The following is a 13804-nucleotide window of genomic DNA, read 5'->3' as shown; positions in this document are numbered from 1 at the left end:
AAAAAAAGGAACAAATGTAATGCTTTCATGCCAAAATGTAGCGCCTGGTGTGTCAAGTATCAGTAGCTGATATATGTGTATGGATTATTTACATATATTATTATTATTAGTGGGCGACGCAGTGGCGCAGTGGGTAGCACGTTCGCCTCACAGCAAGAAGGTCGCTGGGTTGCTGGTTCGAGCTGGGTCAGTTGGCGTTTCTGTGTGGAGTTTGCATGTTCTCCCTGCGTTTGCGTGGGTTTCCTCCGGGTGCTCCGGTTTCCCCCACAGTCCAAAGACATGCAGTATAGGTGTATTGGATAGGCTAAATTGTCCGTAGTGTGTGTGTGTGAATGACTGTGTGTGGATGTTTCCCAGAGATGGGTTGCGGCTGGAAGGGCATCCGCTGTGTAAAAAGTTGCTGGATAAGTTGGGACTAAGCCGACAAGAAAATGAATGAATGAATGAATTATTATTAGTAGTAGAAGTATTATATAAATAAACTTAACTGCATGATGGATAGATGCATGGATGAACAAATGTGTGTATATATACCATAATATACTGTAAATTAATTTAACTACTTGATAGATGGATGGATGAATGATGCATAAATGTGTGTATGTATACTATAATATACTATAAATAAATTTAAGTGCATGATAGATTGATGGATGGACAGACAGTAGGATGGACGGACAGACAGACAGACAGACAGACAGACAGACCGACCGACCGACCGACAGACAGAGAGATAGATAGATAGATAGATAGTTAGATAGATGGATTTATAGATAGTTAGATAGATGGATTTATAGATAGATAGATAGATAGATAGATAGATAGATAGATAGATAGATAGATAGATAGATAGATAGATAGATAGATGGATGGATGGATGGATGGATGGATGGATGGATGGATGGATGGATGGATGGATGGATGGATGGATGGATGGATGGATGGATGGATGGATGGATAAGTGAAGTTTATTTATAAACTAATTTAGAGAGGAGCTTGTGCTTATAATTGATAGCACCTGGTCTACATTAGCTAACTCTGATTTACCAATCATACAACTCCTTAACCACTATAAATAACCAGAGTATCTTACTTCAGCCATTTTTGTCTTGAAAATCCCCCCTTCCACCCCTACTCCTCCCATTTTCTTGTCATGGCAGCACGGAGGCTTAACACCACGGCCGCACAGCAAGAATGTCACCGGCTTGGACACTTCCTGGCCAGGTCGGCATTTCTGTGCAGAGTTTGCATGTTCTCCTCGTTTTTTCGTGGGTTTTCACCGGGCTCTCCGGTTTCCTCCCACAGACCAAAAACATGTAACATAAGTAAATTGACAAATCTAAATTGACAGCATAGACACTTCATAGCATTAATCTACTTCCAACATTATCAAGCAGGGGAGTTCTCGAGACCTACCTGAACTCTAATGGATGGATGGATGGATAAATGTGTGTGTATATATATATATATACTATAATATAATATAAATAAATTTAACTGCAAGATAGATAGACAGACAGACAGACAGACAGACAGATGCATAGATGGACAGGTGGATGAAGGCATGAATGAATAAATGTGTGTATAAATACTTTAAAATACTATAAATTAATTTTACTGCAAAGATAGATAGATGGATAGATGCATGGATGGACAGATGTGTGTGTGATATGTGTGTGATATGTGTGTGTGTGTGTGTGTGTGTGTGTGTGTGTGTGTGTGTGTGTGTGTGTGTGTGTGTGTGTGTGTGTGTGTGTTTAAAAGCATTATAATGTCAAATAAATTGTGAATTACAGTACGTAAATATAATATTTTGTGTAAATAATTTTAGAGATTACGTTAAATCAATATACAAAACAAATATTAATGAAACGTTAATACAATGATATCTCAGTTATCAACTAGATAACTTTAGGAAACATGTCTGCAAACTTGTTCATGGCTGCGGCTGGTGGTCAAAATCAGGTTCAGACAGTTGAGTTCTGAGCAAAACAAAATTGCTGAGTATCAGTGCTTGTCTATGATTTGTTATAAGAAGTGACTCATGCAAAAGGACACTTCTAAGTGAGTCATTAAACAGAGACGGCAGAGGAGGAGAGCAAACAGCAGACGGCGGCGCTGGCTAAATGGGTAATTAAACTCTCCTACAGGTCAGAGGTCACACCATTGGCCAACAGCTGCAGCAGAGACACCGAAATGCACCCTTGGTGTAGTGTCATGAGGGTGATGGTGGTGTGTTTGTCCTGTTTCAGGCTGGACGAGTGATGCAGTGCTGGAGCTTCTGGCTGGGTCTGATTCTCGTGCCAACAGCATGTTTACTCAAAGACGTGGTGTGGAATGCGTAAGTATCCTACAGTAGCATACACATACAGTTGAAGTCATAATTATTAGCCCGCCAGTGATTTTTTTTGTTTTTTTTTTGTGTATTTATTTTTTCCAAATAATGTTTATAGAGCCCCTATTATGCTTTTTTTTTTTAAATGACCTTCCATGTAGTGTGTAACACAGCTCTAAGTCAAGTGAAGTATTCAGCTAAGACTTAAATCTGAAAGTGTGCCATGTTTAAAACTGATTCATCTATAAAAGAGTCGACTCATAGACAAATTGTTTAGCTGGGCCGGCGTGATATCAATATGGAACTCAAACCCCGCCCATTTGTTGCGCTCACAGACCCGGTAAAATTGAAATCTCCGGCCCCGCCCACAAACACTGTAGAAAAAAAAAAAGAGGAAGACAAACTCTGTAGCAGATCCTGGTTGAATCATGTCGCAGACACTGTGCTCTGAAGTGTGAGGGTAAGTTAATGTTGATTTCCCTACCGATAAATGAGGCTGTGAAGAGTCAGTGGTTGAAAATAATTTTTGCAAAAATACCTCAGCATTAAAGCCCCAGCCTTTTGCTGTGTTCCCGTCCTTTTCCTGACGAGTGCTTCAGCAATCTACATGCTTACAACAGGGGATTCATTGGCAGTTTATAAAAGGAAGGATCAGAAAAGACTATTGATGTATGGGACTTTGTAAGAGCTTGAATGGAACTTTACAGTACACAGTTCATGGATCAGTTTCTTCCTCCATTTCACAAGTGTAAGTGCGATTAAAATGGTTAAACGCCTCGTTTTCTCTAGCTTGCAAATTATGTATTTAATTGTGTTTTGTTACTTGTAACTGCTTGCACTGTATCTGGTTACCACGTTAAAAACGTGTGCCTCTTTGTTTATTGATTTAAATGCGTTTGTGAGCTTGCAATCCTTTGCTGCTTGTCAGCTGTCAGCTGTTCTTACACACTTGCAGCGATCAAGTTTTAAAATAGTTCAGCTTTTGCCACTGTGTGGATTAATACTGAATGTGTGTCACTGTTTTTACTTATGGTTAAGAAGAGAAGGCATTTCTCTCTGTCTTGCGCTGAGCGCAGTCGACCAATCACAACAGACTGGGTCATCGGACCCATCAGCGCAGATTGGCATCGCGCTACGGAGGGGTTTGGGAAAAAATTAATCGCATATGGGAGTCGCTGGGATAATTAGGTAAAAATAAATGCATATAATTATGCTGTGTTCACACCAGTCGTGGGAGGCGCAGATAAATCATACTATTCGCGCGTCAAATCCGCTTCATTTGCGTGTCAAATTTGCTTCAGAACAGAAACGGATTCTTCTGTCTTTCCAGTGACCGCAGTTGTCTATTCGCGTCTTTGCATTGACTTAACAAGTAAATCACTCACTCTTGACACTTCTTCTACGTCTGGTGTGAACAAAGCATGAGACAATGTAAGTGTTTTTTGACCTTACATGCACATCAGTCTGTTGTTGGAGACCCTCAAAACCAAAATATGACCCTTTTTTACTGCATAATAGGGGCTCTTTAACAAAGTAAGGAATTTTTTCATAGCATTTCCTATAATATTTTTTTCTTCTGGAGAAAGAAACCATTTAAAGATCAATATTTTTTTGATTGTCTTCAGAACAAACCATCATTATACATTGATTTGCCTAATGACCCTAACTTGACTAATTAACATAGGTAAGCCATTGAATTGCACTTTAATCTGAAAAGTAGTATCTTGAAAAAATATCTAGTAAAATATTATTTACTGTCAGCATGGCAACGATAAAATAAATCAGTTATTAGAAATGAGTTATTAAAACTATTACGTCCAGAAATGTTTTGAAAAAAATCTTATCTCCATTAAACAGAAATTGGCTAATAATTCAAGAGGGCTTATAGTTCTGACTTTAACTGTATCAGTATATTTATGGAGGAAATACAGTATCATTTGGCAATATGTAATATAATATATTGTGTCTGCGTGTAGAGGAAGACGTACAGTGAGGAAGACCCTGTTGGAGGAGGTGCAGGAGCTGGAGGCACGGGCTGTGGACCCTGGAGCAGCCGTTCTCAGAGATGCCAGCGGCCGCAGGTTAGTCTTTAAATATGCTTTGACTTAAATCCGCTTAACTATGAAGTCATATCATACCCATTTAATGTTTAGGCAATGTATAATTGTTGTTTTTTGTCAACATGTTAGATACATTGCAAAACCTAGTGATCTGACTTGCTATCTTCACAGATAGATATCTACTGTGACAGCATACTAACTGTAATCTACTATGGCAGGATAATTATTAAAAAAAAAATTCATACGTGACTAATTTGAATCACATAGGCCCGTTTACACTATCAGGTCTTGATGCCCAAATCCGATTTGCTGCCTATATCTGATTTTTTTGCCTGTGCATTTACACGTTTTTTTAACTGTGACCCATATCCAATTCATGTGTTAACGCTTGCCATACAATTGATGACATTGCGCATGCGTAAAGGCGTGTTCTAACATCTGCGCATGACTAGCCACTATGGAAGAAATTGTCTTGCTTTTAGCTCTGTAAAATATGCGAAGTTGAACTTTAAAATGATTTTAAGGTGGAAGAGGAGGAAAAGGGCCGTCATTGCTGGTTTATATATGGTGTCCTCCACTATTCCAATGAATTTGTGGGTGCGAGAGAGATCTCAGGTCTGGTGGGAGCAAATTGTGACAACTGACCACTTTCCTCCTCTGTGTTTCTTCTGTTGTTGTTAATCGTGTCTGCGTCTCTACACAGGCTCTTCCTTCTACGTCATTAAACCACTTAGAAGTACCACATTGTCACAAGTTTAATGACAAACAAAATGGAATGCCTTAAAAAATCCAATCTGCCTGTTAAACAATATTTGCAATGTCACATATCTGATTTATATCTGATTATTTCCACATATGAAGGAGGCCTGAAACCAATCTCTGAATATCCAAATGCATGCGTGTTTTCGTGTTTACACGGTCATAGAACAGATCCGATCTGTGTCACATATGAGCAAGAAATCGAATTGAATTGGATCACATTTAATGCAGTGTAAACCTTGTTCCAGCAGGGGTTTTTTACACCTTTTTTTAAAGTGGGCATGTCCACCTCTTTTTAGGGGGGAGTGTTGGAGGAGCAAAAGAGGGATAGTCTGTAAACAAAATTAGATAAAAATGGGAGTGTCAGTTTCGGCATGCAGTGATTTTCAGAGGTAAAATAAACACACACACTGGGGAAAAAGACAGCGACTGTGTTTACATGGACACCAGTAATCAAATTATTTGACAAATTATTAAATGTACTTTAACTGCAGTTTGGCTCTTTCATTCAGGAAATTCATTCATGCCCCCGTGACAAACAAGATATTTGATTCGAGGAACTGCTCTAAGCATGTATTTTTCATGCAATGTATGTTACCGCACAGCGAATGAGAGAAAAAAAAACTCAGCATTTCCCTGAAACTTAGATGCACTCGGCAGGTAGCTTCAGAAAGCTGTGTGTTATTCCTGTCACAAAATGCGGTGAAAATCCTACACGATAAGTTTGATTGTGGTGCTAACATGTTTACACTCGGTGTATTACTTAGTTCGATACAAACTAACTTTGCCATCTGAATAAACAAAGACCACTGGTCGCTCACTTGCCAAATCTGTAGAGAAAGGACAACCAAAACCAACTAGAGCTGCATCTTTATTAAGAGGAGACGAGCAGCAAATCCGGATCTCACCATTTTCGGATGAGAAAAGCTCTCGGGTAAACAATGTTCCTTGCACATAGTTTCTCGACTATTGTTGTTGCACTCTGCGTGCACTGTAATCCACATGTGAGTCCAGCTGCGCTCTCATAGGGAGAAAATGAAAACAAAACCTTCACTGCAGCAAATTATAAAAGCAACACTGCACGCTAGTTTTGGCAAGCACAACGTGGCGTCTCTCTGCCATCTAATAGTTTTGGAAGCTAGCATGTATACTAATGAAGTTGCACAATAGAGCTCGCTGATTGGTTTGAACTAAACCTTACTCATGCATTAATGCAGCACACTCAGAGATGTAATAAGGCACTCCCAGGTACAGACGTCCAGTCTACACGCTGGAATACACGCTAAGATCTCATGGCCGTGACGCAGCTTCAAAAATTCATTTCAAACCGGAAGTATGAATTTGCTTGCAATTACGTTAAAACAACCAATTTTAACTTTTTAGTGAAATATACGTGTCCTAATAGTGTTTTTAGCTGCATGGGACACATATATGACTGTCAACAGCTCAAAAAATGTGTTTTGGTGTTTCGTGACCTTTTAAATTGCACATACACATAGCATACCAAAAAATTTGGTTAAAAATTATATTATTTTATATTATATTATATTATATTATATATTATTATATTATAATGTACATTTATTTTACATTCTTTGCAGTGAGAACAGTTTTAAAACCCAAAGTTATTAATATACCAAAACTTCAAATTTTGCTCACTTCCTTTGTATGTTCCTTTGTTTCATTGTTTGTTCATTCGTTCATTTATTCATTTATTCATTCATTCATTCATTGTGTTATAGATTTAATTATGATTATTATGTTAATTTGATTCATTACTGACAGCTGCTTGATATTTATATAAATATAATATATTATAAACACAAAAATATGCTGTGGACAAAACACAAGTGTAATATGTATTCATTTATATACATAATATGATGTTATTTATATATTAATTATATATACTAAGCTGAAATATAATTATATTATTAATACAATACATGATATTGATAACTATTATAGACTTTTGTCACATGCATTGCTTGCAGTTACTGTACATTGTTTGGTAGCCTTCGCTGTAAAGGATTTATACAATGCTGTTCACAGTTCAGTATCTTTTTGAAATTCTGGCCTTAAAATGCCTTCAGCTAATGCCAAAGACTATAGAATACAAAACACGCCATTTACATAGTTTTAGATGGGGAAAAGTGTAATGGCCCCGCCTTCTAGTACAGGAGCCAATCATTGATCAATATAGGCTGATAAATCTCCAGGGGAGGGGCTCAGACCAGTTTCTGCAGATTTTGTGTGATTCAAATGTTTACAAACAGGGCTTGACATTAACTTTTTTGATCACCAGCCACTGTGGCTAGTAGATCTCCAACATTACTGGCCACTCGCCATTTTCACTGGCCACAATTTTGTTGTTGGGAAAATATTTTTATATGCATAAATTTGACTTTGACTCGCTAAAATTGCTTGATTTAGATGTTGTTATGTCCACATGCCTCCTCATTCATTTAACTTTTTTTTGTTGTGTATGAGCTTGCTTAATGTGCATAAGCAAATGGGTTATGGTTTTATAGTGTCGCATTGCATTTCGTTTTTAGTTCACATGACTTTTCAGGGCTCAAAACTAAGGATTTCCCAAATTGATCTTTGACCACACGAAAAATAAGTAAATAATTATTTCTTAGCAACAAATATTAAATAATGTTGTCAAAGCAAGCAAAATATAGCTGTATACATGCTATTTTCATTCAACAAAACCTTTCTTTAAAAAAACAAAAAAAAAAACAATTGAAATTTAAAAAAGTAATTATTATCATGTATCTAAAATATGCACAGTAATCTGTCCAGGCTAAAGATCCCAATTAACTACACATAAATGGAGAATTTTTTTTTTTATTAAAACAATGTTATTGTAAAAATGATAATTAAACCATATTAACAAAAATAACTAACGTTTAGCAAAAGAAAGCAGATGAAAAACATACCGTGAGTGATAATTAAAGGATGATCACTTGTACATGGTTAACGTTAGGCCAATTAATAATATGTTTAAAGAATGGTAAAAGCAAAAGCTGCAACTGCTGCTGCTTTAAAAAAAAAAAACGTTTTTCAAAAAACATCTAGAGCTCTTGAAAGCAACAGGAGTATGAGTGCACAAGCATTGCTTTTTGTCCAATCTATTTCAAAGAGACACAATAGTAGCAGTTGCGTTTCCAAGCACAGTTGCTTCGCACCAGGAAACAGGAGCATGCACTGTTTCTAAACAGTCGTGAGCATCTTATCACTTGTGCGCGCGAGTGATCATCCTCTTTCATTCGGTATTCACTTGCTTTCTTTTGCTATTTTTGTTAGTCGTGCTGCTTCTCGATTCTAATACCACATTTGCACACATATTGGGCCATCTCTGTTGTTGAACCCTGCTTTTAAGAAAACTACAATTTAAAAATTATTTTCAACCGGCCAAAGTGAGTAGTGTGAGCGTCTGTCTTACCCGCATTTGTCAAGCCATGTTTGCAAATGAAACTAAAGAGACAGTTTTTGTTTAATTTTATTGGTGATTCCAATAAAATTATTTGGAATATGAAATGTTTGGCAAGCAGTTGTGGAGAATTTGATGTTTAACCATTCAAACAGAATGACTGAGCATTCTTGCCTTGTTTTAAAGGGACTTTAATAAAGATCACTAGGTTTTAAAGCTGACTTGTGTTTCACATTCAATTTTGCATTTGTAAATTAATTTGTGTATGTGTGTGTGTGTGAGTGTGTGTTTGGTAAAGACTCTGCATTTGTGTTCCTTTGTGTTTCATCATTTTGTGATCCTCTTAACCCCTGCCTGAACACCCACAGGCCCAACACTGAGGACTCGTAGACCCGTAGAGTCAAATACAGGCATGCGCGCAGGTAGAAACAGTCTGCCTTAAGGTGACCCTCTCTGTGGATGTGCAGTGACCTCTGTTTCCCTAAACCTTCCTCCGATTATCATCACCATCTCATGACTTTTCTTTCATTTTTCTCTTTTCACGTTCTGCGCTATCAGACGGCCATGATCTGGTCAGGTTTGCGTAGCTATAATCACTGGGTGTGTTTAGTCTCCTACAGATTGTAGCTCTGTGCATGTGTTTGTTTTCATCCTGTGTTTGTGGGTTTTGATATTGACTGCGTGGAGCGATAGCACAGATTTAGCACTTGAAATATTACTGTACATGTTGCGTGAGGTGTACAGCCCTATATATACGAGACACAAAGTTGGCAGTCTTTTTTGTAATACCTTGGAGTGTTTTGTGGTCTTTAGGCCACTAATTTATAGCTAGGGAGTTGACAGAATGGACTTCTAATCAGAGGGATGTTGGCTGTAAGCCCTGTTTGGGTTTTAGCCCCTCGTTTCCCCCAGAGCAGAACACTTAACCTCATTTGTTTCAGTAAATATCCAGCTGTAAAAAGCATAATGGCTGTAAGTCATCCTGAACGAGTGCAGAAATCTGCTGAATGATTAAACATTAGCTTGAATTCAGCATCGTTGAGTGGAGGCTGACTCAGATGAGGAGTATGCGCTGTAGCCATCTAGATTTGCCGCTCTGTTTGTCTTCAGTAAAATGGAAGACACAGGATCAAACAAACCGATATTGAGGTTCCAATGCTTCTTGAAAGTGCTTGAATTTAGACATATGAATTCAAGGCCTGTAAAGTGCTTGAAAACAAACATAGGTTCATGAAAGTTCTTGAATCAAAAGTTGACGGTGTTATTTAAACGATTGTACTGTTCTGCTATCAAAAACTGAACAAAAAATGAAGGAATACTTAATTTAAAAATCTTAAATTTAAGCCTTGCACAAGAACTATGACACATAATGTAGATTTGATCAATATTTCAGAGACAGCAATTAAATATTACCAGAATTGAATTCAACGGAAATATTGTAAATATTAAGTGTAAGTGAAATGTTAAGTACAGTGAGGACTTTCATGGACCTTCATTTGAGCTATGAAGTACAATGGTGCTTGATTTACAATTAATGGTGATTAATTTACAATTAGTCTGCTGTTAATGAAAGAGTGGGAACCCTGTATATTATTTTATCTCAGTTACTAGACATAAACTCAGAATTATGACATATAAACTTACAATCCTCAGAAGAAAGTCTAAATTTTGAGAAATAAAGTCACAAATGTCAATTCAGTAGAAAAAAGTTGGATAATGCAAGACAAAAATGCAGTACAGAGAAAAATGGGCAGACTTGTGATTTACAGACTAAGGGCCCGATCACACCGAACTCACATTTTCGTTCCAAAATTGTGAGGTGCATCTCTCTGCCTTTTTGTTGACAAGAAAAAAAAAGTTTGGTGTGCTTTTTAAGCCACTAGGCAACGAATGAGCTGTGTATTGTGCGTGAGTGTTGCTGTTGATATTGTTATAATTGTAATATTTAATAACATTATGATTTGTAAAGTCATACAGCTCTTTATAACTTGCACCAGCGACCACTAGTCTCTCCTTCATCTTTAAAAGTCTCTGTAGTCGTCTTGACAACACAAACACTGTTGTCGCCTCAACAGAAACCCCACCTCTGCTTTAATTTGATTGGAAAATTAAAAAGTCGACTGACAATGCACTTTTTCCACTCAGAGAGACTTTTTTGAACTGGGAGTGCACAGCGTGCAACGGCAAATATGCAAGGCTCTGTGGGCAGTTAAAATGCGAGGCGCACAGGGCACATAAGCAGCGAGCATGCCTCATAACACAAAAAGCAGGTTTGGTGTGATCTAAGAAAGTAATTTAGACTTTTGTCTCAGATCTTCTTAGACTGAAAAATACAAAGCCACAATTGAAGTTTTGACAACTTTTTTGGTATTTTATTTATAAAATGTTTTTTTTAATATTGATATTAAAATATTGATTATTCCATTGACAATGGAATAATATTGAAATAAGATATAGAGCTAAGATATTAACTCGCAGTTGAAGAAGTGTAACTATGAACTAGACAAAATTCAGTATAACAAAGTGTAAACTCAGAAATAGAAGATGTAGCAGTTCAGAAGAGAAGCTATAATTGCAAGATACAAAGTTAAGTTTTGTAAACTAATTTTGAGAGGATCACATGGTATTTTTGATTGCGGCTGGTCCTACGTCAATAGTCATCGAAAAAACAATCAGAAGAATGCAAGACTTCAATAAATAGCCCAGTCTGTCTTATTTCTTAATCTTCATTTTTTTTAAGAGTCCCCCCATCCACCCCATCTCCTCCTTTACCAGGGGAGCTCTCGAGACCTACCTGATCTCAGACCACCGTCTATGTTATATGACCAGGTACTCAAGTACCTCTGAGCTCAGGGTTCTCTCCAGGGACAGTATGCCAAACCTGCAAATAGTATCAAGCAGTAGCCAAGTGTGAACTCTTGAACTGACAGATGTAGAGTTAATTGCAAGATGTACTGTATAAAGAGTAGTATTCCTCAAGACATGTGTTATATAATCTTCATTTGTTATAATATTTCAATTATAAATTTTCAATTTCTAAACTGAAGATGAACTTAAAGTCATAATTTTGTGTGTTAAACAAAAAGAATCTCAGTTATATATTTTTATTCTGTTATGGAAACAGGCTTCCATAAACTGCCCCTACCGGACAAAAGCAAGGTATTTTCCTAAGTATAAGCCAAGCCTGGACTCATACATGAGGGACAGTCTTGAGGAAAATAAGTTATTGAAAATTTGATTAATCAAAACAACTGTCTGATATCCCAAGGATTGTCCACGTTCCAGAGAAACGACGGAGGGAAAAAGAGCTCCTGTTACCGTCGAGTCTATGCGTCATTCCATCCCTTTATTTCTTTATTTATCCATTCATCATCTCCATCTTTCAACCGGTCATCTGTTTTGCAGACATAGTTTTTGTTGGCCCACGTTCTGCCATATCTCATACACTGTTGCAGCACAGCCTAAATGAATGCCACGTCCTTCCCAATGATAACAGTGCAAACGGTCCCCTTCGTAGCACAATGGGTTTGAGCTGTAACCTTGAGAAGTTTGGCCCTCGTCCATAACAACTGCTTTTCAGATCACGCTTTCTTTTATGGATGAGAGGAAGGATCTCTTTCATCTGATTTACAGGGAAACATTGTAGACTGATTGTTCTACATTGAATCTGTTTATCAAAGATGGGGTCAGACTAGTTCAGTTCCTTTTCATTTTCGAAACTGCCGGCGAAATGCCACAGAATTGAAATTTGGCCATTTCATTTAACAACCAGAGACTTCTTTATTAACTACATTCATTTCAGAATAAAGAGCTGTTGAATGCTTCTCATATTGATCGTTTTTGTTTGAGGGGTTGGAAAGCTTGAAGATTTAGTGCTGTGGAAATATTCAAAGAGATGTTTTTGGATCACAGGGCTGAGTTTAAAGTTGTTTAGGAGTGCTTGGGGAAGCCATTTCTTAGAATCGTGCGAGTGTGTGTGTGTAAGTGTGTGTTCTGCTCGAGTGAATGTCATTAAGAGTTTCTGATGTTCGCCAGTACAGCCACGCGGCAGGGTAGAGGACTGAGTGCTGTAAAATTGCATGTGGTTTGACCTCTAGCTGTCATGTTTGTAGTAAATCAGTCTGTAAGTGCGATGTGATTGGTGGCGTAACTCGTGTGTCTCTGTGTGTCCAGTCTGAACGAGCGTGCCCACCTGCTGACACGGGTCTTCAGAAAAACGCCTTCCAGCGTGGGACGCTCCAACTCGGTGCAGCAGACCGTGTCACGTAAGTTAATGTTCCTCACGCTTTCTCTTTACACCTCACACCCACTGACATCTGCAGAACCTGCTAAATATACCAGATTGAGTTGGATTGTGCTGAATTGTGCTTCTTTAGTGAATAGTTTAATAATGTTTAATTAACCTGTAAGCTAATAGCCTCACATAAAAGCCTCAGTCTCCTGTCCAAACTATACACAGTGAAAAAGATCTAAAAATAATTTGTAAGTATTCTTTTGCATCTGTTCAACATCTCACAGTCACTCATTTAAATGATTTCATTGATAACTCATTGATTAATCCGGTCAGAGTAAGGCTCCAGTTAATGACTCTATGATGATTCAATTAATCAGGTCAGAGTGAGTCTCCAGTTAATGACTTATTGATTCAAATTATCTTGTCAGGGCAAGTCTCAAGTTTTTGAGTCACAGATTTAAATGAATCGGTCAGAGCAAGTCTCCAGTTAATAACACACCGATTCATATGATCTGGTCAGAGCGAGTCTCCAGTCAACAACTCAAATGATCTGGTCAGAGTGAGTGATTAGTTAATGGCTAACCAATTCATATGATCTGGTCAGAGTGAGTCTCAACAACTCACTGATTCAAATGATCTGGTCAGAGTAAATAATTATTTAATGACTCACCGATTCATATGGTCTGGTCAGAGTGAGTTATTAGTTAATAACTCATTGATTCAATTAATCAGGTCAGAGTGAGTTTCCAGTTAATGACTCATTGATTCAAATGATGTTGTCACAGAAAGTCTTTAGTTAATGACTCACCGATTCATATGATCTGGTCAGAGTGAGTTTCAACAACTCACTGATTCAAATGATCTGGTCAGAGTATTTAGATTATGACTCATTGATTCCTATGATCTGGTCAGAGTGAGTCCCCAGTCAACAACTCAATGATTCAAATGATCCAGTCAGAGTGAGTATTTAAATAATGACT

At 37.6% G+C, this 13804-nt stretch overlaps 1 protein-coding gene across 25 annotated transcripts in view; it reads left to right on the top strand.

Annotated features, from left to right (window-relative positions):
• The window catches only part of atp8a2 (ATPase phospholipid transporting 8A2), a 127672-nt gene that overhangs the window by 111870 nt on the left and 1998 nt on the right, over nucleotides 1-13804 (top strand). For 11 of the 25 annotated variants that reach the window (XM_073940654.1, XM_021473765.3, XM_073940656.1 and 8 more), the window contains 3 exons: nucleotides 2253-2341; nucleotides 4312-4416; nucleotides 12764-12855. In XM_073940654.1, the coding sequence (XP_073796755.1) occupies nucleotides 2253-2341; nucleotides 4312-4416; nucleotides 12764-12855 (286 nt within the window). Of the gene's footprint in view, nucleotides 1-2252; nucleotides 2342-4311; nucleotides 4417-8958; nucleotides 9034-9148; nucleotides 9191-12763; nucleotides 12856-13804 lie in introns of all 25 variants that reach the window. The other 14 variants (XR_012399299.1, XR_012399294.1, XR_012399290.1 and 11 more) reach the window with 5 other exon arrangements.

The sequence above is a fragment of the Danio rerio genome, chromosome 24 (assembly GCF_049306965.1).
Source record: "Danio rerio strain Tuebingen ecotype United States chromosome 24, GRCz12tu, whole genome shotgun sequence".
NCBI classification, from domain to species: Eukaryota; Metazoa; Chordata; class Actinopteri; order Cypriniformes; family Danionidae; genus Danio; species Danio rerio.
This window is presented reverse-complemented; position numbering and strand designations above follow the sequence as displayed.